We start from the raw sequence: 27,854 nt of genomic DNA, 5'->3' as shown, positions 1-27,854 counted from the left end.
TGCATTTAACAGTGGAATTCCCGTTACACTCTTAATGTTACCACCGTTGCTTTTAATGACACCAAAGTTTGTTTTGACTTTCCTGTATGCTGAGTCTGTTCTTCCGACAATCATATCTTTTTCGATGTCTTCACATTTTTCCTGCAGCCATTTCGTCTTAGCTTCCCTGCACTTCCTATTTATTTCATTCCTCAGCGACTTGTATTTCTGTATTCCTGATTTTCCCGGAACATGTTTGTACGTCCTCCTTTCATCAATCAACTGAAGTATTTCTTCTGTTACCCATGGTTTCTTCGCAGCTACCTTCTTTGTACCTATGCTTTCCTTCCCAGCTTCTGTGATGGCCCTTTTTGAGATTTCCATTCCTCTTCAACTGTACTGCCTACTGCGCTATTCCTTATTGCTGTATCTATAGCGTTAGATAAATTCTAACGAATCTCGTCATTCCTTAATACTTCCGTATCCCACTTCTTTGCATATTGATTCTTCCTGACTAATGTCTTGAACTTCAGCCTACTCTTCATCACTATTTAATATATATTGTGTGGGATCTACAATTTAAAAACCTCTCTCACACCGGCCTGATTTAGCTTCACTGATCAGGATAGTAAAAACATGCGTATATTAAGGGAATTTTCATTGACAAAGCAGGCTTATCACATTCACACAGTTCAATACTGTTCTATCCTGATAAAATTGAGCTTAACTTAAATTCCATAAGGCAGTGAAGAAATTTCGAAGTCTCGGTGCGACGAAAATTGTCAGTCGATCTCCTGGAAACATTTGTAATAATTATTAATTTTCGGTGATCACATGGGGAAGACCGGAGATCTGCTTCTAAGACCGTGTTACCCTATTTATTTGAAGTAACTGGATATCTTGAGCATACAAAACGGCAGGTTCGTCCAGTGTAAATCAGACGTTCCCCACTGATCCCGTGCAACACAGCGTAGTAAGCAGACACTGTCAATAATAATCAGTTAAATAATACGCGAACACACTTACTTTAGTTTAGTTCTTGTATTAAATTCCTTCTCATACAGAATCTCATTAAGATGGCGACTAGCTCAACAATACATACATATACATCCTTCTTTCACGACTAATCGGCAAGAAGTCCCCTATTCTTTTCATAAGAGAAAACATAGACAGCAGAGAAGCTATTCCATGGAGTAAATGGACGCTCCAAGGAATAATTGGGCTTGAAACTACTTTGCATTGATAATCGGTAAGATAAGAAGAGATATTTCGAGATATATACTGAGTTATATAATTTATAAAATTTCTGAAAATATCGCGGAGGGACCGCTGCAAGAGACATTACAACTACTATATTTTGATCTGAGTCTATATCTGCTCCTGGGTACGCCTTACAATCCAGTATCTGATTTCGGAATCTCTGTCTGACCATGATGTAATCTAATTGAAATCTTCCCGTATCTCCCGGCCTTTTCCAAGTATACCTCCTCCTCTTGTGATTCTTGAACAGGGTATTCGCTATTACTAGCTGAAACTTGTTACAGAACTCAATTAGTCTTTCTCCTCTTTCATTCCTTGTCCCAAGCCCATATTCTCCTATAACCTTTTCTTCTACTCCTTCCCCTACAACTGCATTCCAGTCACCCATGACTATTAGATTTTCGTACCCCTTTACATACTGCATTGCCTTTCAATATCCTCATACACTTTCTCTATCTGTTCATCTTCAGCTTGCGACGTCGGTATGTACACCTGAACTATCGTTGTTGGTGTTGGTCTGCTGTTGATTCTGATTAGAACAACCCAGTCACTGAACTGTTCACAGTAACACACCCTCTGCCCTACCTTGCTATTCATAACGAATCCTACACCTGTTATACCATTTTCTGCTGCTGTTGATATTACCCGATACTCATCTGACCAGAAATCCTTGTCTACCTTCCACTTCACTTCACTGACCCCTACTATATCTAGATTGAGCCTTTGCATTTCCCTTTTCAGATTTTCTAGTTTCCCTACCACGTTCAAGCTTCTGACATTCCACGCCCCGACTCGTAGGACGTTATCCTTTCGTTGATTATTCAATCTTTTTCTCATGGTAACTTCCCCCTTGGCAGTCCCCTCCCAGAGATCCGAATGGGGGGCTATTCCGGAATCTTTTGCCAAGGGAGAGATCATCATGACACTTCTTCAATTACAGGGAACATGTCTTGTGGATATACATTACGTGTCTTTAATGCAGTGGTTTCCATTGCCTTCTGCATCCTCATGTCGTTGATCATTGCTGATTCTTCCGCCTTTAGGGGAAATTTCCCACCCCTAGGACAAGAGAGTGCCCTGAACCTCAATCCGCTCCTCCGCCCTCTTAGACAAGGCCATTGGCAGAATGAGTCTGACTTCTTATGCCAGAAGTCTTCGGCCGCCAATGCTGATTATTTATCAAAATTTAGGCAGTGGCTGGGATCGAACCCGGGACCGAAGACGTTTTGATTATGAATAAAAAACGCTACCCCTAGACCACGGTGACCCTTATCATGGCTTACCTGTAACTAAAAGAAAACACTTTTATACTCCGACTTATAGCTAATGTTCCAAGTATGTTCAGAAAAAATTTCATTTTCCTCCTGCTGAAAATAAGAAAATTACAAACGACTATACAAAACTTTCTGAACGCCCTTTGTAAATAAATAAATAAATAAAGTCATTAATGTATATTAAGAACAATAATGGACTCAAGATTGATCCTCGGGGGACACCATTCTTGATACCTGCACAGTTAAAAGGCCATGCCGATTTTTGCAGATTATCTTCACTGTTAATTTCAACCTTCTGCATTCTGCCAGTTAAAACATTTGAAGAACTGTCCAACACACACCACAACACTGAAGTTTATCTAGAAGAATTTCATGAATCACACAATCAACAGCCATTGAGAGGTCGCAAAAAGATCAGTAAGTGATGTCCAGTTATTCAGAGCATTTAATATCTGATCAGTAAAAGAATATATAGCATTTTCTGTTGAAAAGCCTTTCTGAAAACCAAATTGACATTTTGTTAATACATAATTTTTACAAATATGTAACTTACTCATGAATACAACACTTTTTCAAGAATTATGGAGAAAGCTGTCAGAAATGAGATTTCGTGGCAGTTTTTAGAATAGCATATTTCAGTCTATCAAGAAAAATTTCCTCTATCAGTGCACTACTATATTTGTGGCTGAGAATTCTACTTATCTGTTACGAACTAGCCTCTAGCTCTCTGTTGCAAATGCCCTCAATCCCAGGTGATCTTTTACTGTAGACTGAATACATTATTTTCTAAATTTCAGCAGGACACGTGGGTTAAATTTCAATTTCTTCAATATACAACCTTGCATTCTCTAATGAGCAGCTGGATCTCTTTTTTTCTGCAATACATACAATAACTGAATACATTTTTCACTTCTCACTTTTTGTTGACAAACTGCTCAATGGGTATGATAAAAGTACAGTCTTCTTGTGCTCTCAGTCACTCTGTTTCCCTTTTAACAATATTCCAGTTTATTTTAATTTGATTGCCAGAGGTACTAATCTCAGGCACAATGCACATTCTACTGGACTTTTTAATAATTTTACTAAATACTGGGCAGTGGCTTTTTAATGTTTGACTATTTCTGGATCATTAAGTCTTCTAGCTAAAGGATAAATTTTCCTTTTTTGTTTAAAAGACGTTCTTCTTCACTTTAAGAAACTACAGCTTATTAGATGGCTTATTACAATCATGTTTCACTGATTTCTTAGGAAACTGCTTTCAAATACACTCACAAAGTTCTTACGAATAGGTTAAAATTTAAATTAGCATCAGGTTCCCTGTACATCTCATCCCAGTCTTTTGCAATCTTTCCCTAAAATTGGCGATTATTAAATCGTTACCTGAATGCACTGCTTTGGAGGACAGTTTTGTATTACTATAAGAAGCTGTGTCATCTGTTGTAACTAGCTGGGCATCATGATCAGAAAGGCCTTCGTTAACAAAAAAATTCTTAGGAGGGAGGAGGAAATTGGTGTTTAACACCCCACAACAACGAGGTCATTAGAGACGGGGCACAAGCTCGGATTATACACTCCTGGAAATTGAAATAAGAACACCGTGAATTCATTGTCCCAGGAAGGGGAAACTTTATTGACACATTCCTGGGGTCAGATACATCACATGATCACACTGACAGAACCACAGGCACATAGACACAGGCAACAGAGCATGCACAATGTCGGCACTAGTACAGTGTATATCCACCTTTCGCAGCAATGCAGGCTGCTATTCTCCCATGGAGACGATCGTAGAGATGCTGGATGTAGTCCTGTGGAACGGCTTGCCATGCCATTTCCACCTGGCGCCTCAGTTGGACCAGCGTTCGTGCTGGACGTGCAGACCGCGTGAGACGACGCTTCATCCAGTCCCAAACATGCTCAATGGGGGACAGATCCGGAGATCTTGCTGGCCAGGGTAGTTGACTTACACCCTCTAGAGCACGTTGGGTGGCACGGGATACATGCGGACGTGCATTGTCCTGTTGGAACAGCAAGTTCCCTTGCCGGTCTAGGAATGGTAGAACGATGGGTTCGATGACGGTTTGGATGTACCGTGCACTATTCAGTGTCCCCTCGCCGATCACCAGTGGTGTACGGCCAGTGTAGGAGATCGCTCCCCACACCATGATGCTGGTTGTTGGCCCTGTGTGCCTCGGTCGTATGCAGTCCTGATTGTGGCGCTCACCTGCACAGCGCCAAACACGCATACGACCATCATTGGCACCAAGGCAGAAGCGACTCTCATCGCTGAAGACGACACGTCTCCATTCGTCCCTCCATTCACGCCTGTCGCGACACCACTGGAGGCGGGCTGCACGATGTTGGGGCGTAAGCGGAAGACGGCCTAACGGTGTGCGGGACCGTAGCCCAGCTTCATGGAGACGGTTGCGAATGGTCCTCGCCGATACCCCAGGAGCAACAGTGTCCCTAATTTGCTGGGAAGTGGCGGTGCGGTCCCCTACGGCACTGCGTAGGATCCTACGGTCTTGGCGTGCATCCGTACGTCGCTGCGGTCCGGTCCCAGGTCGACGGGCACGTGCACCTTCCGCCGACCACTGGCGACAACATCGATGTACTGTGGAGACCTCACGCCCCACGTGTTGAGCAATTCGGCGGTACGTCCACCCGGCCTCCCGCATGCCCACTATACGCCCTCGCTCAAAGTCCGTCAACTGCACATACGGTTCACGTCCACGCTGTCGCGGCATGCTACCAGTGTTAAAGACTGCGATGGAGCTCCGTATGCCACGGCAAACTGGCTGACACTGACGGCGGCGGTGCACAAATGCTGCGCAGCTAGCGCCATTCGACGGCCAACACCGCGGTTCCTGGTGTGTCCGCTGTGCCGTGCATGTGATCATTGCATGTACAGCCCTCTCGCAGTGTCCGGAGCAAGTATGGTGGGTCTGACACACCGGTGTCAATGTGTTCTTTTTTCCATTTCCAGGAGTGTAGAAGGATGGGGAAGGAAATCGGCTGTCCTTTCTAAACAACCATCCTGGTATTTCTCTGAAGCGATTTAGGAAGTCACGAAAAATCTAAGTCAGAATGAACATACACAGGTTTAATCATCGTCCTCCTGAATGCGAGTCCAGTGTGCTAACCTCTGTGCTACCTCACCAGATAAGAAAAGATGTTATTAGTTGCATTTATCTATCACTGTGCTGCTTTCCTGTACTACCTGTAGCACTGTACGGTGTATAAATAACAGTATATCAATCTTTATGTCATTTGAAGAAGAATAATTACAGCTATTAGAATTCATAATTTTTTAGTTTGGTTTGTATCTCCATGTGGTAAGAGGAGACCATTATTGGTTATTTTCCTTTGGGTAGCAGGTCAGGTGGTTAAGTGTAGATGCGTGGACACAGAAGGGTAAGTCTGTATTCAAAGACATAGTACACGTAGTGGTGCAGTTACGGTCATCTAGAAAACATTAGGTAGTAAATTATGTGACGTGTTTACAGGAAGACTATTAGATGCAGGGGAAAGCAACCAGTACAAACATATGTGAACATACTACAGTACCATATACAAAAATAATGAACTACCGCCTTTAGGCAGAGCCGAGACTTTATTTCAATGCCCAATACATTTCGAGGCCTGAGGACTAATATTCAGATGCTTTGACAATTTAGATTGGGTTTTTTTCGTGTTTAATATAGTTCTGATATTTTATATTATATAATAAAGTGGCACTTTGTGAATGTAACTTTACAAAGTAATACGGATCGGAAAATAGCTTACTGTTTCCAGTGCTGTATAAATGGTTTTGAATCACAGTATGAACACACATGTTTATGTACATATACACACTTCCCATTCAACTCAAGATGCTACATTTCCACAAATACATGGGTGTTATTACTTCAAACAAGGTGGAAAGCTATTAAAGTATTAGCTATACAGGGTACCATTTTCAAAATAGATATTTGTGAATATTTCAAATGTGGATTAAGTTGTCCAATAATTGCGCAATTAAATATTCGTTTTCTCAGGAAGAAATAAAACTTTTAAGATCACTGAGAAAACTATGGTTGCTAAACTCTGTTTGTTCATTCAACATGTTTTCTGAAGACTTTTCTTTGTGAAACATTATTTCCAACTATTGTAATAAACCAATTTTTTACCATGGTTTTCTGTAGGGAGTTCAATTAGGCAGTTGTGGGTGTCATTTAGTCTCTGTTTAGGTACATGTGATTGGCTATTGTGGATTTGTCAAAGTGTTTAAGTCTAAAAGCATTAGTGAATTTAATGATACAATCATTTGATAACGTAAGTAGAGAGGATATAAAATGTGGATTGGCAATGGCAAGGAAAGCATTTCTGAAGAAGAGAAATTTGTTAACATATATTTAAGTGTCAGGAAGTCGTTTCTGGAAGTATTTGTATGGAGTGTGACCATGTATGGAAGTGAAACGTGGGTGATAAATAGTTTGTACAAGAAGAGAATAGAAGCTTTCGAATTGTGGTGCTATAGAAGAATGCTGAAGATTAGATGGGTAGATCACATAAGTAAAGAGGAGGTATTGAATAGAATTAGAGAGAAGAGAAATTTGTGGCACACCTTGACTAGAAGAAGGGATCGGTTGGTAGGACATGTTCTGAGGCATCAAGTGATCACCAATTTACTATTGGAGGGCAACGTGGAGGGTAAAAATCGTAGAGGGAGACCAAGAGATGAATACACTAAGCAGATTCAGAAGGATGTAGGTTGCAGTAAGTACTGGGAGATGAAGAAGCTTGCACAGGATGGAGTAGCATGAAGAGCTGCATCAAACCACTCTCTGGACTGAAGACTACTAAACCACCAACAACAACAACAACCCACAATTGACACATACACAGATATTTGTTTGGTAAATGATATCCTGTACAACTAGTAATGTAATAGGTGTCTTTCTTCTATGAAATATTATCTGTGTATTTATAGAAATGCAGTATCTTTACATTAGAAACTTTTTCATTTGTTTTGCCTTGTGTTTACAGTATGTGCTGCAGAATGAAAAGCATATACGTGTATTTGAACGTGTTTAGTCATACTGTCCTACAAAACCCTGCATCCACCACTGGAAACAGTACGATATTTCTCTATTTGTATTAGTTTGCTAAACTTATTTGCACAATGAGCCACTTTGTAATATACTAATGGAATCGTACCATGATCAGAATTAACACCAAACCTGAAAAAAAAGGATGTAGACTTCCAGTGCACCAGAAGCCGAGCTCCTAGGACTCGTAACGCACAGTGCATTGAAATAAAGTCACAATTGTGACTGAAGTAAGTTCTTTATTTTACGAAATTAATACAGTCAAGGAAGAAACTCTGACGGCAATGGATAAAATTAAATTAAAAAATATAAAAATATCTACCTCGTACGCATTACACACCGTATAAGCGGAGCAGAGGGTGATGAGGAAATTATAGCGGCGATACGGACCACAAATGGGGAAATCCTCTGCCATAAGTGACTTTGGCAAACGGCATATTGTTATTGCCAGTCACGTGTGGCATCTCGGTAACAGCTAAGCTGGTCCGCTGCTCGTGTGCTAGTATCGTAAGCGTGGCGACGAGGTGTGGTCAAAATACGTTGAAACCACGAGATTATGGCAAGGTGTTGGAATCCATGGCCCATCACAGAAACTGCTGGTCGGAAACTTGCCCAACCTGTAAGAAAGACAGGTGGCGATTGTGGCAGAAGCTGGTGCAAGCACAATGTTTCGGAGCACACCGTTCAGCTTACATTGTGGGACAAGAGTCTCCGCTGTAGACGACACCTACGTGTTCCCACGCTGACCCAATGACATCGTCAGTTATTATTGCATTAGATACGAAATCACCAAGACAGGACAGTGAATCACTGAAAACGTGTTGCCCGATCGGATGATGATTTACGTTATCACACCAGGCCGATGGTCGTGTCCCATTATGCCGTCATCCAGGAAAACGGTAGCTCGGAAAATGCCTCTCATCAAGGACGCAGGGTGGTGCGAGCAGTGTTATATTACGGAAGATATTCAACTGGGTTTCAATATGACCCGTAGTAGCAAATGAAGGCACCGTGGGAGCTATACCATACGAGAATATCACTGCAGACCTTCAAGACCCTTGCGTGTTTGAAGTCTTCCCTGGCATCGATGACACCTCCCATCAGCATAACTGTATTTCACAAGGCTAGAGCAGTGCTACTGAGTTTTAAAGCGCATGATGGTAACCTGACGTTGATGTCATGGCGACCATATCCGTCTAATCTGAATCCGATGGAATGCATCTGTGAAATTATCGAGTGTCCGCCCAATGCCGTCCGCCCCTGGTAGCTGTGTGGTCAGCGCGACGGAATGTCATTCCTAACGGCCCGGGTTCGACTCCCAGCCGGGTCGGAGTTTTTCTCCGCTCAGGTACTGGATGTTGTGTTGTCCTTATCATCGTCATTTCATCCCCATCGACAAGCAGATCGCCGAAGTGGCGTCGACTCGAACGACTTTCACCAGGCGAACCGTCTATCCGACTGGAGGCCCTAACCACACGGCATTTCCATTTCCAGCCCCATGCCCACAGAGCCTCGCCTTAATTTATGCTGACTTCATGACCTGTCCATAGGCAGCTTGTGCCACGTATCTATGGAAACCTATGAAGCATTCGTCCAATTCATGCAAGGCAGGATTGCACTTTTTTTTTCTTTTTTGTGTCATCTGACCTATTTGATGCAGTTCGCCACGAATTACTCTCCTGTGCCAAACTCTTCCTCTCAGAGTACCACTTGCAACCTCCATCTCCAATAACTTGGATGCCTGCCATAGAGTAAAGACAAAAGTACCTAGTTCCAAAAATCACTGCTAGCATTCCTTTCTCCATAATGGAATAATCTCGTCCAGCATTACTGAGCTGCCATGAAGCGTATGCAATAAATTGTCCCTGTCTTCTTCTACAGTTTTTACCCGATGCCGCTGCCTGTGGTATAATGGGGGCTATTTCCTAATGTCTTAACAGGTGTCCTACCCTGCAGTCCTTTCTTCTTGTCAGTGTTTTCCATATATTCCTTTCCTCACCGATTCTGTAGAGAACTTTCTCACACCTTACCTTATCAGTCGATCTAATTTTCAACATTATTCTGTAGCACAACATCTCAAATGCTTCGATTCTCTTCATTTCCTGTTTTCACACAGCCCATGTTTCACTGCCTTGCACCAGACGCAAATTCTCAGAAATATATTCCTCAAATTAAGGCCTATGTTTGACACTAGTACACGTCTCCTGGCCATGACTTTTGCCTGTGCTAGTCTGCTTTCTGTATCATCCTTGCTTCACCCGTCGTTGGTTATTTTGCCATCTAGGTTGCATCTGCTTCTTGATCAGCAACTCTAAGTTTGTCGCTGTTCTCGTTTCTGCTAGTTTTCATTAGTTTCGTCTTTCTTAAATTTACCCTAATCCATATTCCGTTGTCATTAGAGTGTTCATTCCATTTTGTAAGTGTTCTTTACGTTCACTGACCGTAGAAATATTATCAGCATATCTTATCATTGATATCTTTTCACCTTCAATGTTAATTCCACCCTTCAGCCTTTCCTTTATTTCTTCATTGCTTCTTCGATGAACACGGCTGTAATTAATGCTCGAGTGGTATGCAGTTTGCGTTGGTCTTCACTTTTTCTGCGCTCTTTAGCTTGATTGGATGGAGTTTCCAAGCATGGGCTCCTACTCACTGCAGGTACCTCAAGAAACCCTCATTTGATACATTATACTTTATGTGAAAAACTTAGAATCACGTGGTGTAGAGACTATGGTTCCCTAAATCAGAAACGACTTTTATAGGTAATGATGTCGATTTATAGTGAATACAGCATTTATTAATAACAGGCTCCAAGCGAAGGTACCACCTTTCCTGTCTGCCGCTCCCTTTTCTTTATTTATGGGAGTCGATGAACGACCACATTGATTGTTTTTCTTGTTCTATAAGTGAAAGATGGGATGACATCTTCAACATAGCTGTGGTCTGTATATCAACAGTTTTGACTGAAATAAAACCAAAGTGGTTAAACAAGCGAATTCCACGACTCTTCGAATTGCAGTTAGCCACTCTCTGGCTATATTCATAAGAATGGGGTAAACCAAGGCATTTCTCCAGTTTCATACGCCGATTCAGCGATAACTTTGAGATGAATGATTCAGAATATAGAAGCTTATTGCATGTGTACAACTCCAAATAAATTTTGGGGCCAAACGATGTCTATTAAATCCTCATAAAATCGGTCCATTCCACTTTGACTACTTTGCTTTTACAATTTGCGCGCTGTCCCATTGTCGATCATAAACAATTGATGGATTGTCACGGCGCAGATATAATTAATGGTAATCTTGTTGGTATGTCCTGTTTTGCCACAATAAAAGCAAGAGCTGTGATCACTGCCACAAATAATATAATTACTTCACCCATGCAAATTCTCGCATAGACTGAACACAAATGCAAACTTATTAAGAAATCTTGAAGCTACACAGTTTCATTAGCTATAGACTTAATCTCATTCACAATTAAGCATTTATCGTATCTCTTAACGAATTTAAAAGTCCTTTCTGCATAAAATGATGTTACTTGAGAATACTGAAATGCAACAAGTACAGAATGTGAGGAAACCTAACTGCTTGGCCACGACCTCGTGAAAATTCGTCAAATAAATCTGCAAAAAGATGTCCGACAGTCGATATATCATGAGGCCACGGTTCCTCGAATATTTCTGTCAGTTTTTTGTACAAGTTCGTTGCTCACTAACACGAACGGTAACTTCAGTCAACATCATGAACTTTTGTCTTTCCCTTTAAAACAAATGACAGTACTGACGCACCACTGATAATTTAACACTCATTCATCACATCTAGTCCGTTGGCAGCACAAGTTTCATAATGAATGTCAGCAGCTCCAAGATTCTCACCAAAATATACACTACTGCCCATTAAAACTGCACACGAAGAAGAAATGCAGATGATAAACGGGTATTCATTGGACAAATGTATTATACTAGAGCTGACATGTGATTATATTTTGACGCAATTTGGGTGCATAGAGCCTGAGAAATCAGTACCCAGAACAACCACCTCTGGCCGTAATAACGGCCTTGATACGCCTGGGCATTGAGTCAAACAGAGCTTGGATGGCGCCTACAGGTACAGCTGTCCATGCAGCTTCAACACGATACCACAGTTCATCAAGAGTAGTGATTGGCGTATTGTGACGAGCCCGTTGCTCTGTCACCATTGACCATACGCTTTGAATTGGTGAGAGGTCTGGAGAATGTGCTGGCCAGGGCAGCAGTCGAACATTTTCTGTATCCAAAAAGGCCCGTATATGACCTGCAACACGCAGTCGTGCATTATCCTGCTGAAATGTAGGGTTTCGCAGGATCGAATGGAGGGTAGAGACACTGGTCGTAACACATCTGAAATGACACGTACACTGTTCAAAGTGCCGTCAATGCGAAGAAGAGGTGACCGAGGCGTGTAACCAATGGCACCCCATACCACGCCGGGTGATACGCCAGTATGGCGATGACAAATACACGCTTCCAATGTGCGTTCACTGTGATGTCGCCAAACACGGATGCGACCATCATGATGCTGTAAACGAAACCTGGATTCATCCGAAGAAATGAGGTTTTGCCATTCGTGCACCCAGGTTCGACGCTGAGTACAGCATTGCAGTCGCTCCTGTCTGTGATGCAGCGTCAAGGGTAACCGCAGCCATGGTCTCCGAGCTGATAGTCCATGCTGCTGCAAACGTCGTCGAACTGTTCGTGCAGATGGTTGTTGTCTTGCAAACGTCCCTATCTGTGGACTCGGGGATCGAGACGTGGCTGCATGATCCGTTATAGCCACGTCGATAAAATGCCTATCATCTCGACTGCTAGTGATACTATGACAGTTTCACTCCGTCCACTGCTTCCCAAGGTACATGAAAATTAATATTACTGTCAGGATAGCGCTGGTATAGTTTGCACATATATCATGAGAATTTAGCAAATTTAGTCTCACTTACTTAAAAGACAATTCCGCACTCACACTAACTGATGCTCATCCATACACTTGCTGTGGCATGTGCCAGGTTTCCTGAGCCTTCAGAACGATGACATTCCTGGCAACGCTGGCCTCAAGGACCAGGTGTTCGCCCTGCAGTGGGTGCAGCGCAACATCGCCGCCTTCGGCGGCGACCCGGACAAGGTCACCATCTTCGGGGAGAGCGCAGGCGGCTCCTCCACTTCACACTTGTTCTTCTCTCCGGCGGCTAGAGGTGAGTCTCATCCAGGATCAGTTTCACCTTGTCATCATTCGCAAACCATTTTTCGAAATCATTTCTGGTTCAACTGGGAAATGGCACAACACATGGGTATTTGCATATTGCATGTTGGACCATAACGAGCTTGCTATTCAAGTCAATACTAAATATGATCCGTATTTTTAGAACTGCCATACAAACGAGGTAATAAAAAATTTTCGATCTGTTTTTTTGAGGTTTAACATGGGTGCAATAATCAGTAATTTTTATTCATTATTAAATGGAAGCTTGCACTGTACAGAAAAACGTGAAATTTCTTTATTTCAAATGTGTGCAATTTCCCCTCACCAGTATGTGGATATTTTTCCTCTTTCTGATTGCCTGTGGTGAGAAAGCTATTTGCTTTTCAGTCCTGTAAGCAATTTTATTCCACCAAACCACGCTAGTGCTGTACTCTAATACGACTAATACCAATACCAGACACTTATTGCTATAAAAATTTACAAGTGAGGACCTAAATGTAGATCTTTTTGAGTAAGGAACAGTTTGCGACGTTTTTAGACCTTTTTATGAAACGAACACTTTTGACCTTTTTTATAACAGCCTATTTTTAATATCATATTTGCACATTTATTTTATGGGGTATGAAATGTAATCCTGTATCAGAGTTTGGAAGCCAGTACTTTTTTCATTTATAAATCTGTTCGCTATTGGGATTCAGAAAATTTTTACTCAGAAAATGCCTTAACTATACAGCTTGAAACACGAAAAAATACGTTTGTACAGACTACATCGCACATATTGGCTTTGAATCTGTCAAATGGCATATGGAAGGAGTGTTAGACATTGATTGTTACTATAAAAGATATTGTTGAAGGTCTGCTATTATAAAGGTTGAAATCCGATTACTGAATCGTATCAAAGGAATTACCTGTAACCTTAGCATCAGGTTGAGTTTTGCTTCCCCCAACTTCTTTAAACCGCAGAGGGTATGAGCTCATGAAATCTAGGAACGACTTAAATGGCATCGACCCAACCTAATCGACCCAACCTTACGCTATTTTTAATAACTACTGACAATCAGCTCAAAGTTTTATTAATCCATATGTAGACTGATTGATGATTCTATATTTATGTGGCCTTACATCTTAAAACCATATAACGTAAAAGCATCAGAGCCGAATACGTTGGCGGCTGAAGGGAAATTCATTACTAGCAGAGTTAAACTACGTGCTACATTTTTATACCTTACTTGTAGAGTAGTTTGTCGTGTCAGGTCAGTCTACATGATTTCTGTAGTCGTGTGACACAGATGCAGTGTTTCTGCTGCTGTCGAACCGAATCACTTTACAATACCCCGCTTTACAAATGGGCCGCTGCATTTTGTTTTGAGTGTTCTATCTGCACAGAGATCAGCGTCTGACATGACGCCGTGTTGTAGCTACAAACAAGAGATAATAACGTAACTCATTTTTTGATTTCCTAATTGAAACTCTATGGTTACCTACTTATATCATTTTCCATGCATCCTTAATGCCGTAGTCTAAAGCCACAGTGCTCACGTTGTCCAGAGCGTCGCAATGAACTATTCCATTCAACTTTGTTTTGATCACTTCATTGAAACTTCACATTTGCAATTAGAGGACAGATAATGGAAGGACATATTTCGGGAAATATGACTCTATACTTACTGTTTGGGTTAAACGTAAATTGTTTCAAGCTATTGTTTAGCTTTTTGCCAGATAATGCCTCATTTATGAGTATCGTGACTCAGTTAGTCACAATTCTCTGTTTCACCATGATGAGCTGTACTAAGACATATCTCCGTATTTTAAAACAGGAGTTTATTTTATTTTTACATTCTAATTGGTGTAGTTCTCTTTACAGCGTTAGTAACAGGAATTACTTGACTGAAGATAGGAATCAGAGCGACGGAATCGCCGACTGATGAGGCAAAAGTTGTTGGCTTGGCTTTTCTTTGGTTTACTTATAGGATTCATTTGTTACGCCCTTTAGTGAGGAGTTTGAGGTGGCATTAGAGGAGGTAACGAATAGTTAGAGAATTTAAAGGGTAGCAAAGTAATTGATGCCGTCCGCTTGTTGGAAGAAATAGGTAAGGAATAGATGTTTGTACTGTTAAGAACATAACGGAGTGCAAGGATTGGGGTTCAGTGATGCATGCCAGCAGCAGTGTGAAAGATGCAGACGTGGGTGTGACTGCTTGTGAGACATGTAGGAGAGTGATGCTATTAAGTGGATGTGGTGAGTGGCGTGTGGATAGGTCAGTAGTTTGAAGACCAGACCAGAATTTCATACACAGCCAGAGGCTTTTTCGACATCAAGGAAAAAAACAGTATTGAGCATTTACGTTTATTTAATTGATAGGAAATAAGGTCTTTGAGTTGAAGTTGTTTATCGTCGTAGACCACATGGGTCTTAATTGGTGTGTTGCCATGTGGAGGTGGAGCTGTTAGTTAAGGATGGTTTCAAGATTTAGCTAAAAACAGACGTGAGGCTGATAGGTTATTAGGGTTAGACTTTAGGATAATTTAGACTGCTCTAAGTAGTAATCTCAGTAAAAGATGATACTGCAAAGAATGGCAAGGATTCGTAAAAGACTAGGGACAATTTTTTAGGCGACAGTATTCAATGGAGTCGGGCCTGGACGTAGTATTTCGCTTTATAGATAGTGTTAGTGTTATGTCTTCAGTTTCTATTGGTATCAAATTGTTATATTTAGTCCAGTCTGTGCAATACCGAGTAAGTAACGGAAGTCTGGTACGAGAACCTCACTATCACGTCTTTGCTAGATGAAAGTTTAAATGATTCCGTTTTGAAATCACTGCTTGACAGGAAAACTAAATGAGGTTGGTAAGTGGAGGTTCCGTCCGCTTACAAATAATTCGGGGATTCGGAGCCCAAAGGTCTGCTACTTTAATGAATAATTCTTATAGTAAATGGGGAATGCAGATAACAGTGCTCAATGAGCTTGTTACATCAAAATATTAACGAAAAGTGTCAAAGTGTAATTTGAATGTGACATTATGTTACTCTTAGAATTTACTTCCGCAGAGAAAAAACAGACATGTTTTCCAGCCGCATTTGTAGCTGATTTCTAGTGAATGGATTCTGTGGAGATGGAAGAACAGTCATTCACACTAAATGCGTCACTCAGATATGAAATGTCATTAGAGACGTAGGACATTCTGAGACTGGGGAGAGATAAGGAAGGAAACTGGCTGTGTCCTTTTTAATGGAACTATCTTCGAATTCTGGTAAAGCACGGAACACCTAGGTCTGGTAGGCGAACATATTTTTGAACCACTGTCCTCCCGATTGCCACAGGCTCATCTCTCTCGGTGCCTCGTTAAGGCTGTATATAGGTCGGACACTACAATGAACTAAGATTTGGTTGTGGTGCAGGAGTAGTTGTATCTACAAGGAAAAATATCTTATATGAAATTTATCTGAAAACTGTGAATATGATAATATTTCAGCCATACTACACTTCTGGAAATGGAAAAAAGAGCACATTGACACCGGTGTGTCAGACCCACCATACTTGCTCCGGACACTGCGAGAGGGCTGTACAAGCAATGATCACACGCACGGCACAGCGGACACACCAGGAACCGCGGTGTTGGCCGTCGAATGGCGCTAGCTGCGCAGCATTTGTGCACCGCCGCCGTCAGTGTCAGCCAGTTTGCCGTGGCATACGGAGCTCCATCGCAGTCTTTAACACTGGTAGCATGCCGCGACAGCGTGGACGTGAACCGTATGTGCAGTTGACGGACTTTGAGCGAGGGCGTATAGTGGGCATGCGGGAGGCCGGGTGGACGTACCGCCGAATTGCTCAACACGTGGGGCGTGATGTCTCCACAGTACATCGATGTTGTCGCCAGTGGTCGGCGGAAGGTGCACGTGCCCGTCGACCTGGGACCGGACAGCAGCGACGCACGGATGCACGCCAAGACCGTAGGATCCTACGCAGTGCCGTAGGGGACCGCACCGCCACTTCCCAGCAAATTAGGGACACTGTTGCTCCTGGGGTATCGGCGAGGACCATTCGCAACCGTCTCCATGAAGCTGGGCTACGGTCCCGCACACCGTTAGGCCGTCTTCCGCTCACGCCCCAACATCGTGCATCCCGCCTCCAGTGGTGTCGCGACAGGCGTGAATGGAGGGACGAATGGAGACGTGTCGTCTTCAGCGATGAGAGTCGCTTCTGCCTTGGTGCCAATGATGGTCGTATGCGTGTTTGGCGCCGTGCAGGTGAGCGCCACAATCAGGACTGCATACGACCGAGGCACACAGGGCCAACACCCGGCATCATGGTGTGGGGAGCGATCTCCTACACTGGCCGTACACCACTGGTGATCGTCGAGGGGACACTGAATAGTGCACAGTACATCCAAACCGTCATCGAACCCATCGTTCTACCATTCCTAGACCGGCAAGGAAACTTGCTGTTCCAACAGGACAATGCACGTCCGCATGTATCCCGTGCCACCCAACGTGCTCTAGAAGGTGTACGTCAACTACCCTGGCCAGCAAGATCTCCGGATCTGTCCCCCATTGAGCATGTTTGGGACTGGATGAAGCGTCGTCTCACGCGGTCTGCACGTCCAGCACGAACGCTGGTCCAACTGAGGCGCCAGGTGGAAATGGCATGGCAAGCCGTTCCACAGGACTAAATCCAGCATCTCTACGATCGTCTCCATGGGAGAATAGCAGCCTGCATTGCTGCGAAAGGTGGATATACACTGTACTAGTGCCGACATTGTGCATGCTCTGTTGCCTGTGTCTATGTGCCTGTGGTTCTGTCAGTGTGATCATGTGATGTATCTGACCCCAGGAATGTGTCAATAAAGTTTCCCCTTCCTGGCACAATGAATTCACGGTGTTCTTATTTCAATTTCCAGGAGTGTATTTACTAGAGACACATGAAAATTTGTGCCGGGCCAGGACTCGAACCCTGATTTCCCGCTTGTCGCGAGCGATGGTCTTAACCGCTTCCGCTATCAGCAGAAGGCTCTGGAAACAATCCAAACATTCATACGTCCAAGTGTCTACGTCCCATACTGCTCGCACATTAGGTCATTACCGCACATGGAGAGACAATATTTTGCCTTAGCGTGAAACATAATTATTATAGTGTCTGTATTTTTCATCGTCTGTATAGTTCTATGCTAATGTCCTTCAAACATACATTCATGTCTGGAAGACAACGGCTTCTAACTATGCAGTGTCAGTAAAATACAGACATTGTAATAACCGTATAAATGTTTGATGTAGGTCATCTAAATAGTTCCCGCTTCAAGCTCTAGCAGACTTAACACTGCAGAATTGGAGATAGAAACGAGTTTATTTCCTACAAAGGCCTTAGTGATAACTTTTTGTTTATTTTTCCAGAGAAAAGATAATTACTGTATTGCTGTGTTACAGCCAAGACATAGCACAGGGAAACAGTTACTCATACGTAACATCAGCGTATAAATAGTTTACGTGATCATGATTTGGAAATATTAAAATCACAAGAAGTCAAGTCAGAATGCATATTTCAAAGTAGTAAAAGTAGGGTCGATTTAAATTTATGGATCCGTTATGGATAGTAGGCAAATATAGGCAACCTGTAAAGATAACGTTGAAAGCAGTAACTTGTAAAACGATTTTTCGACCGAAGCTTGAATATTCCTCGACATTCTCGGACCAATAACTGAAAGAATAGATGGAAGACAAAGAGGAGATCTGAAGAAGAACAGCACCTTCCTTTAGTCAACACGACAGCATTGCAGAGACCCTCTTGTAGCTCCAGTGGCAGACACTACAAGAGATCTCTTGTGCAAGAAGATGCGGTAACCTGTCAGAAATCCATAACACGCTTTTCTAGAAGAGTCAGCCAATATATTGCTTCCTCCTACGTATATCTAGCAGAAAGGCCATAAAAGTAAAGTAACAAATATTTTAGCTCACACGGACATCAACAATTGTTCTTCCCACACATTGACATCGTTCGGATGTTGTAACTTCCTATTAATTCAGTCCAATAATCCCAAGTACCATAAACGGTTTGCTGCTATAGTTCATTAAAACGGGTGGCAGATTGCACAGCATACACCTGTGTCCCAAGCTGGCAATAGAACAAAAATGTGGCAAAACAATAAAAGTATATCAAATGACATTTATTACAAGACAGAAACTGTACTTAAAGTTGCCAGCAGGCGACCGATGCGAGTGCCTTCGCCAACAGCACGTCATCGCCTGCAGCGCCTCTCCAGGTCTCGTGACCGTAGCTGCTGGACCGTAGACGACTGGAAAATCGTGCCCTCGTCACATTAGTCCTGATTTCAATTTTTAAGAGCTGGTGGTAGGGTTCGCGTGTGGTGCAGACAGCACGAAGTCATAGACCGAATTTGTAAACAATGCACTTTGCAATCCGGTGGTGGCTCCATAATGTTGTGGGCTGTGTGTACATGGATGGACTGGGTCCTCTGGTCAAACTGAACCGATCATTGACTCGAAATGGTTATTTTCGGCTGCTTGGAGACTATTTGAAGCCATTCATGAACTTCACAAAAAAATTTGGAACATTTTTGGATGACAATGCGCCGTGTCAACGGGCAACGATTGGCTTGAAGAGTATTCTGGGCACTTCGAGCGAGAGATTTAGCCACCCAGGTGGCCAAACGCAAATCCAGTCGAACATTTGTGGGACATAATCTAGAAGTCATTTTGTGCACAAAATCGTGCAATGGCAACAGTTCCGCAGTTATGGACGACTTACAGGCAGCATGGTTCATTATTTCTGCAGGAGGCTTCCAACGACTTGCTGCGCAGGTGCCATGTCGAGCTGCTGCACTACGCTACTCAAAATGAGGTCCGACACGATATTAGGAGACATCCCATGACTTTTGCCATCTCAATGTGTCTCCTGACAGTAAATAGACGAGATACGAAAGTTCAGTCTCCTTAATCACGTGTGATTATTTTGACGAAATGAGACTATTTTTACAGGTCTGTTCCGTGGAGTGATCATGGAGAGCGGCGTAGCAAACGGCAACTGGAGCGTGGAGCAGAGCCCCAGAGAGAAGGCGTACCGCCTGGCGGCGGCGCTCGGCTTCCAGCCGCAGGGCGCCAACGACTCTGCCGTCGCTGCCTTCCTGAGGGCCGCCGACCACGCAGACCTCACCAGGGACAACAGCCAGGCCCTCTCAGACTTCGTGAGTCGAACTGTGGCAATTTTGTTGGTCCTAGACAGTATGTGGCAGCAATCGCTCGACATTCTGCCAGGGAATTACCTGAATCGCCTGTCCTCCTGATCGTTGATGCCAGGTGAATCTGAGCTCTAGCGACAAAATTTCTGATGAAGTTTTTCTGAATATTTTCATATGAAGGACACTTGCTTCGTGCGATACTCTCCAGTGTAGTAATACACACTATATGATCAAAGTATCTGGACAGCCATACTTAACGCGGAATTGACCACTAGATGTAACTACAGGTGGAACCACCACTTTAAAAGAAAGGGGGATGGGACCGGGGGGGGGGGGTATTGCATTGTCAGTAGAGAAGCGCTAACAGCAGGCTGGGTGGGCCAGGAGCACTCAGTGACCTGAAAAATAGACTAGTCATCGAAATTTTTGTGAGTGAGAATCCCTTCAGTCGCTTTTCAAGCGTTCTAAGCTTGTTGACGATAGATGTGAAGTGGAAAAGCGAATGCAGAACCAATACTACGCCAAGAGGAGGCAGGTGGTATTGTTATTGATGACAGTGTCACTAAAGCATACTTACTAAACACAGTTTTCAGAAATTCCTTTACCAAATAAGACGAAATAAATATCCCAGAATTCGACTCAACAACAACTTCTAACATGAGAAACCAAGAAATATGTATTGTCGGTGTAGCGAAACAGCTTAAATTATTCAAGAAAAGCAAGGCCTCCGGTCGAGATTCTATATCACTCATGTTCTTTTAAGAGAATGCTGATACAATAGATCCACAGTTAGCAGACATATAAAACGCCCGCTCAACGAAAGATACGTACTTAAGACTGGAAAGTTGCGCAAGTCACACCAGTACTCAAGAAAGAAAATTGGAGTAATCCACTGAACTGCAGACTCATATCACTAACCTAGATTTCCAATGGGATTTTGGAACAAAGTCTGTGTTCGAACATTGTAAATTACCTCGAAGATAACGATTTATTGACAAACAGCTAACACGGATTCAGAAACTACCGTTTCTTCTGAAACGCAATCAGCTCCTTACTCGCAAGAAGTAACGAGGGCTATCTATACGGAATCCTACATTGATTACATACTTTTAGATTTTCAGAAGGCTTTTGACAAAGCTCCTCACAAGCGATTTCTAATCAAAATATTTGGTTACATGGAATCACCTGAGTTATGCCTCTGGATTTATGGTTTCCTGTTAGCAAAGTCACAGCTCGTAGTAAGTGAGGGAAAGTCATAGAATACAAGGGAAGTAATACCCGGGCTTCCCCAAGGATCCGTTATAGACTCTTTCCTGTTCCTGATCTACGTAAAGGATTTAAGAGACAAACCTCACCAGCCCTATTAGAGTATTTGCAGATAATACTGTCATTTACGGTCTTGTAAAGTCGTCAGATGATCAAAACCAATTGCAGAATGATTTACACATGATATCTGAATGATGCGAAAAGTGGTAATTTACTCTAAAGAATGGAAAATATGAAGTCATATGTATGAACATTGAAGGAAATCAGATAAATTTGAGCTACACGGTAAATCACACAAATGTAAAGGCTGTAAATTCATCTAAGAACTTAGGGATTACAATTACGAATAACAAATTGGAATTACCACGTAGATAATGTTGTGAAGAAAGCGAACCAAGGCCTGGATTTATTGGAAGAACCCTTTTAAGATGCAACGGGTCAACTGAAGAAAATGCCAAAACTGAGCTTGTCCAACCTGTTCTGGAGTACGGCTGCACTGAGTGGGATCCGCATCAGATAGGATGACGAAGTACATCGAAAAAGTTCAATGGAGGAAAGTTCGTTTTGTATATAGCGAAGGAAGGGGGAGAGAACCACGGGTATGATACGCCAATTACGGTGGTAATAATGAAAACAAAGGCGTTTTTCTGCAGTGGAGTGTTATTTTGAAACTATTTGGCAGATTACAACTATGTGACGGGTTAAGACTCAAATCCCGAACATTCTCTTTCCAAATGAGTTACGCAGACACGCCCCAACTCATTCTCATAGCAAAGGACGAGTCGTCACTTGTGCCCATACAGCTCAGTCCTAAAGAGCATTGCTTTCGAAAGGCAAGGTCTTCGACTCAGTTTATAACACATTTTTGAACTGTTTTTTTGATATGTCAGTAAGTTTGAAAACAGAGCACTATCAGTAAGTTTCAACTTTACGATAACGTCTTTTTAGGATCGCTTGACCCCCCCCCCCCCCCCCTCACCCCCAGGGTATACAGGAATGCTTCCGTGACTTTTGGAACTCAGGAGATAAATACTGTTAGGATTGAGGTAGTATGGACGGGACGAGAATCGTGGATGTTTTGTTCAGTTGTAACAGCTCTGTAAGCAAAATAAGAGGTCAGGGATTTGAGCCCTGGTCTGCAAGGAAATTTCATCTATCTACTTGTTTATGAAACGATTTCCAGATCCCCTTTCCCAAGTTGCATAATCATGATGGATTAGCAATACTCAAGTCGATGGAGTGCCGTTATATCGAAGATTTTTACCTGTCCATTGAGCTACACGAAATTTTTAAGTAATTCAGCAGAAAAATATATTAAGCCGACAAGTATTACCGCCAGTTCGCTGAGACAGCGAAAACTGGATGAGAAGTGAATTCTCATTTCTCTCATTAACCCTCTGCTTTCATGACCTAAAAAAATTATGTTATTAAACTTTGTGGCGTGATACCATTTCTGTCATCACTTTCGTCAGTTAGCCTAACATAACTGCGTATCGTGTTTCATGATAGGGAGATTTTCTCTGCCCCAGCATTAGCCTAAACGAGCGTGCAAACCCGCTTAAAAACCACACTCAGGCCGGCTGGTGCAACAGTCCAACAGTCAGCTATTCTTGTAGAGTGGAGTCGGGACTTGCTCACCTCCTCACAACCTAGCAAGGTCTGAGTTGCATCTGGAGACGCTAGAGAAGAATGAACATTTCCAAACAACTGAACTTCAAAAAAATCATAATATCATGAGACACTGATGGCTGTAAACGCGGTTATTCAAAGTATCGTGCTAGGGGGTAAGTGGATTGCACGTGGGAACAACTAAAGTACTGAGCTCATAACAAATTTATTTGAATTTCTGGACAGTCCAGAATGCTTACTAAACCATTTCAACGCTTGCAATAACAGCTCCATCTTCCACAAAGTCAAATACATTTGTTATGAGCTCAGAACTTTCATTGCTTTTACGTGGAATCCATATACTCCCTATCACGATACTCTGAATAACAGCATTTATATTCCTGAACGAGAAGGCAAGTCTTTGGAAAGTTAAGAGAAACGTAGACTTCTGGTGAAGCAAGAATTGGTGCCTTTACGAACCGTCGAGGTAATGCTTGTGAAATAAGGAAGAACGAATTTCAGACAGTTTGGTACTAACAAGAGCTCCGAAACTGTTAACACATGTACATTAAGTTCAGACACCTATAAAGTAGTTGACATAATAGGGAGAAATAAATTTCAATGATAATGGGCATACATGCTCTGTGTTAATCCTGTCAGGAATCATCTGTAAAAACAAATGACAGGAGCAAATTTGTCTTAGAATAGGTACACTGGACCTGTATAATGACACAGGGCCAACTGCTGAAATATTAAGTACGAAAATAGTCTTAAATTCTCGTTGTGTTTTAGAAGCTTTTCAAACAGTTGATGACCAACTGTTCACACTGGCAGGAAGCCAGAGCATAAAACAGAAAGTAAAATGTTTACGATGGGGGACTGTTACGAGCTGCTATGTTTTTCGTGTTATGTTTTACATTCTAACCAGAGAACACGTCTTTTCCTGTCATAACTAAACAGATTTTTAAACAGAGTGATTGGCCTGTCAGTTATTTGTAAGTGACCAGGAGAACATATTTTTTCCGAATACATTAACTTGCATCCTTTGATCATATTTTGTTTCATTTGCAAAGATTTTGCAGGAAAACGAAATGGACAGTTCTCAGTTTTGTACAATACACGGTTTTCGTATGAGTTTCGCCGATTGAGAACAACAACATATGAGTCAGAGTTTAACTAATATTTTACATATGTGATATCTGTTCTTCAGGACACGTCTGAAAGAAAAGGCACCAGTTTGATCCTGCATCCACTATGGATCAAGACATAAATAACTTGAAGGCATTAGCTGCAGTGGGCACTGATTTATATCAGTGAGGCAAGTTGACAATTTGTGGTGGAGTGGTATTCGAACATCGGTCCCCGCTCACTAGACAGATCCACTGGCCACTACGCCATCCAGACACAGTGGTCACCACGACTACACGGATAGCTTTAGCACACCTCCTACCAGACCCAAAAATCTCAACTTATACCGCACACTATTGATATAGTGCTCCTGGTCATTAGCCTCAATACTTGCAGCACTATCCGATTCCCATGAGATGTCTAGCTTGGTGTACAACTGCACTGAAGGAATCATTTGCCGTCATCACTCTAATTATGTACAGTGGCCAGCACATCTGCCTAGTAAGCAGGAGCCCAGGTTTGAACCATGGTACGGCAAATATTTTGAACTTCCCCTATTGATATAAATCAATACCCATTAGCAGCTAATGTGTCTTGATTCATGGTGGTGGGCAATGATCCCCTCAGTGAAGATACATGTCAAGCTTGAACTCTTACACAAATCAGCAAGACGCCATGAGGATTGATGCTAATGAGCAGAGGCATTGCATCAGTAGTGTGTGGCATAAATTGAGAATTTGTGTCCAACATGTGGTGATGGGATATGCTAGGGTAGTCTGCGTGGTTATGGTGATCATTGTGTCCGGATAGCTCTGTAGCTAGCACATCAGCCTTTTACACAGGACCCTGGTTCCGATACCAATCCAGAAAAAATTTTAACTTCTCCAATTGATATAGGTCAATGCCCACTGGCAATAATGTCTTTAATTCTTCTTTGTCTTAATATAGTTTACAATCTGCAGTTACAGAAATGGTTAAGAATGTTAGGCTCATTACGTTTCAGCAACGGCTTTTGAGCGTCTAACACTATTTTGCATCAGGATAAAATCAATATTTGAAACTGATCGCCTAACCTCAGTGGTGAACATTGGTGTGATCTGCCTAAATAGTTCTTGCCAACAAAACCTGTTACATAGTCTGTTACTTATCTTAGTCTCTTCTTTGTAGTTTTCTCCATGTTTTACATTGCTGTCTGAAAAGCAAAGATCTAGGATCGCTAAATTTGTTATACATCACTATAAAATGATTAGCTGCGAGGTTTTTTTCTCATTAATATTTTCATTATTTATTACTTTGTTATGAAGGATATGTCATCAGACACACAATTTACTGGACGACAGATGTTTTCAATTAAAAGGTTTCCTTAACAGGCATTGGCAATCAACACCATACTCTTCTCAATAACAACTACTTAGAACACACCGAAAAGAAGGAAGAGGTCAGAGATTCATTTTATCATAAAACGATCTACACAAGAAATGACATTTATGAGTAATCCATACTTCGGTAACTGACACTATAGCTGTTTTTAAATGATTATTCAAAATCTTAGAACTAATCAGAATAATGGTAATCATTAGTAATCTTTTCTAAATTATAAAAATATATTTAACACATTTTTACTGTTTCAGTGGTCTGTCTGAAATAACTTTTCATTACAAGTATTCACATTTAAACGTGAAAAAAATTATACTGTGCTATCTCTTTAAATGTAAATGAAAATCGGAATTTTATATTGTGTGGTAAATATTGTTCGGTCATGTGGTGACTTTATTGAATGTGTGGAGTTGTTTGTAACTGACCACTGCAATTAGAAGTGCCCCTGTCACAAGCTTTAGTATAAACATTCTCATTTGCCATTTCCAACACTGAGTGTGCCTTGAGCAGCACCTGCTGTTACCTCCACACAGGAGAAGCGAGGCCGCAAGGGAATCGCCTTTTCGCCCGTTATTGAGCCACAGTCGGACACTGCTGTGGTCACCGAGTCTCCAGGAGACATCCTGAGGGACGGCCGCTACAACCAGGTCGCCGTCATGACAGGCGTCACTTCTGCAGATGGCAGTGTCATTGTTGAATGTACGTACACAAACTTGTATACAAATGTAGTGCACTGTTACCTCAAAGCCGACTACATAAATTACTACACTAACATGTCATTTATAACTGCTGACATACAACACGTCTCACAATGTAGATGGGTACCTGGGAGTGCATTATTTTTAGGCTCTGTTACTTAACTTCTTTCTGGTCTGTGTGCCTCATTGCTTAACCTAACATAACACGTGACAACGATGCCTGCGACTACATTTAAGATTCAAAGCCTATCTTATAGTGTGTTTCCGAAGCTATGTTCCAGTGCACCGTATCATAATCATCATTTTCGTCGTCGCTAGACGTTTAATATCCACATGTGGATAAAGATGTCCTCTATATCTGTGCATACATCATGGGCTGTAGTTTGGGTTTTGTGTGTTGTTAATGTATGTTTTCTAAGAGCATCTACCAACGTTGATGTTGTGTCGTCCATGATGGGCTGTGGATTTGTCAACCACGACCATTTATGGCAGTAAAAGGTAAATTACACCGTCATAATCAGGTGGATGAGTGGATTGCATTACATTTTTGTTTGCTGGCTGTAGTCGGTTGTCTGTTCTGAGTTCTAGAGTTCTCCTGCGCTACAAACATGGTATAACCAGTATTTGTTAACGTAATATAACAGTAGGATCACACATTTTAAAGAAAAATGAAACTAGTTGGAGTATGTTCCAGCAGAAATAACCCTGAAGTTCGTCATAAATATACAACATCAGTTTTAGGTGTCACACAAATATGAAAAAACAACATTAAAAGTACAGAGCTTGTATGGAGGTAGAAAAACAGTGCTTTGTCAGTCACAGAGCTTTCGTCACCAGCTTACATTGGGAAAAAGCAGAGATAACAAATACGTGTGTATTTAACTCTTCACGGCCTTTTCGCTCAAGAATATCATTATTGCATTAACGAAAAATATGAAAAATAAACAGCTTATAAACTTATATTTCAGCATATTTATTTGATAATTTTTCGATTTGGTGTGTTGGGAGTTATTTTACCATTTAGGCACTGGCAAAATTTATAACAATAAAAGTTACTGTGCTTCGCCTAATATGCTTGAGAAACAACGTCTAATGTGTCAAAGAGGCTTCCAAAAAGAGTTCACTGCCACTGTCTCAGCTTTGTCGTTCTGTTCTGCCCATGTTTTCTGTTGTGAATTGCTAATATACTAACACACTGTTACGTAAGAGTTGTTTTTTTCACCATAACACATTATGTAATTCACTGCACTACAACAAAAATAAAAAATAAACAAATTTTGCAGCTCGTATATTTACGAGACAAAGCACCCATTATAGCCAGACTAGACGACGTTTCCTAACTGGGTTTACAGAACATGTAAATACATTTAGATACTAGTCACATTAACGACACAAAACATGTTCTACACTACGTAGACAGTAGTTTAACAATATTCTACAAACTAAAAAAGATCAACAACTGAACCTCTATGAATAACCCGCAATTTTTGTTCACAACAGGGAACATGGACTAGACACACTCACTCATACAGCTGAGAACGTGCCAATGAGCTTTCATAGAAGCATCTCAAGTATACTAGACGATGTACAGGAAGTCAGAAAAGCAACTCCCAAATCATCAAACCGAAAGATTAACAAATAAATGTGATGAAATACAGGTTTATAATTTATATTGTGATGCCAAAATGTTGTATTACGTTATCTGTGCATTTGATTCGCAATGTAAGCTAGGAATGAATGCTATTT

At 41.8% G+C, this 27,854-nt stretch overlaps 1 protein-coding gene across 1 annotated transcript in view; it reads left to right on the top strand.

The window, feature by feature from the left end:
• LOC126412998 (esterase B1-like) overlaps positions 1-27,854 on the top strand; it is a 96,651-nt gene that overhangs the window by 38,217 nt on the left and 30,580 nt on the right. Inside the window, exons 4-6 of the mRNA XM_050082891.1 lie at positions 12,647-12,832; positions 19,832-20,037; positions 25,944-26,109. Coding sequence (XP_049938848.1) covers positions 12,647-12,832; positions 19,832-20,037; positions 25,944-26,109 — 558 coding nt within the window. The remainder of the gene's footprint in view (positions 1-12,646; positions 12,833-19,831; positions 20,038-25,943; positions 26,110-27,854) is intronic.

Source organism: Schistocerca serialis, chromosome 7 (assembly GCF_023864345.2).
Source record: "Schistocerca serialis cubense isolate TAMUIC-IGC-003099 chromosome 7, iqSchSeri2.2, whole genome shotgun sequence".
NCBI lineage: Eukaryota > Metazoa > Arthropoda > Insecta > Orthoptera > Acrididae > Schistocerca > Schistocerca serialis.
This window is presented reverse-complemented; position numbering and strand designations above follow the sequence as displayed.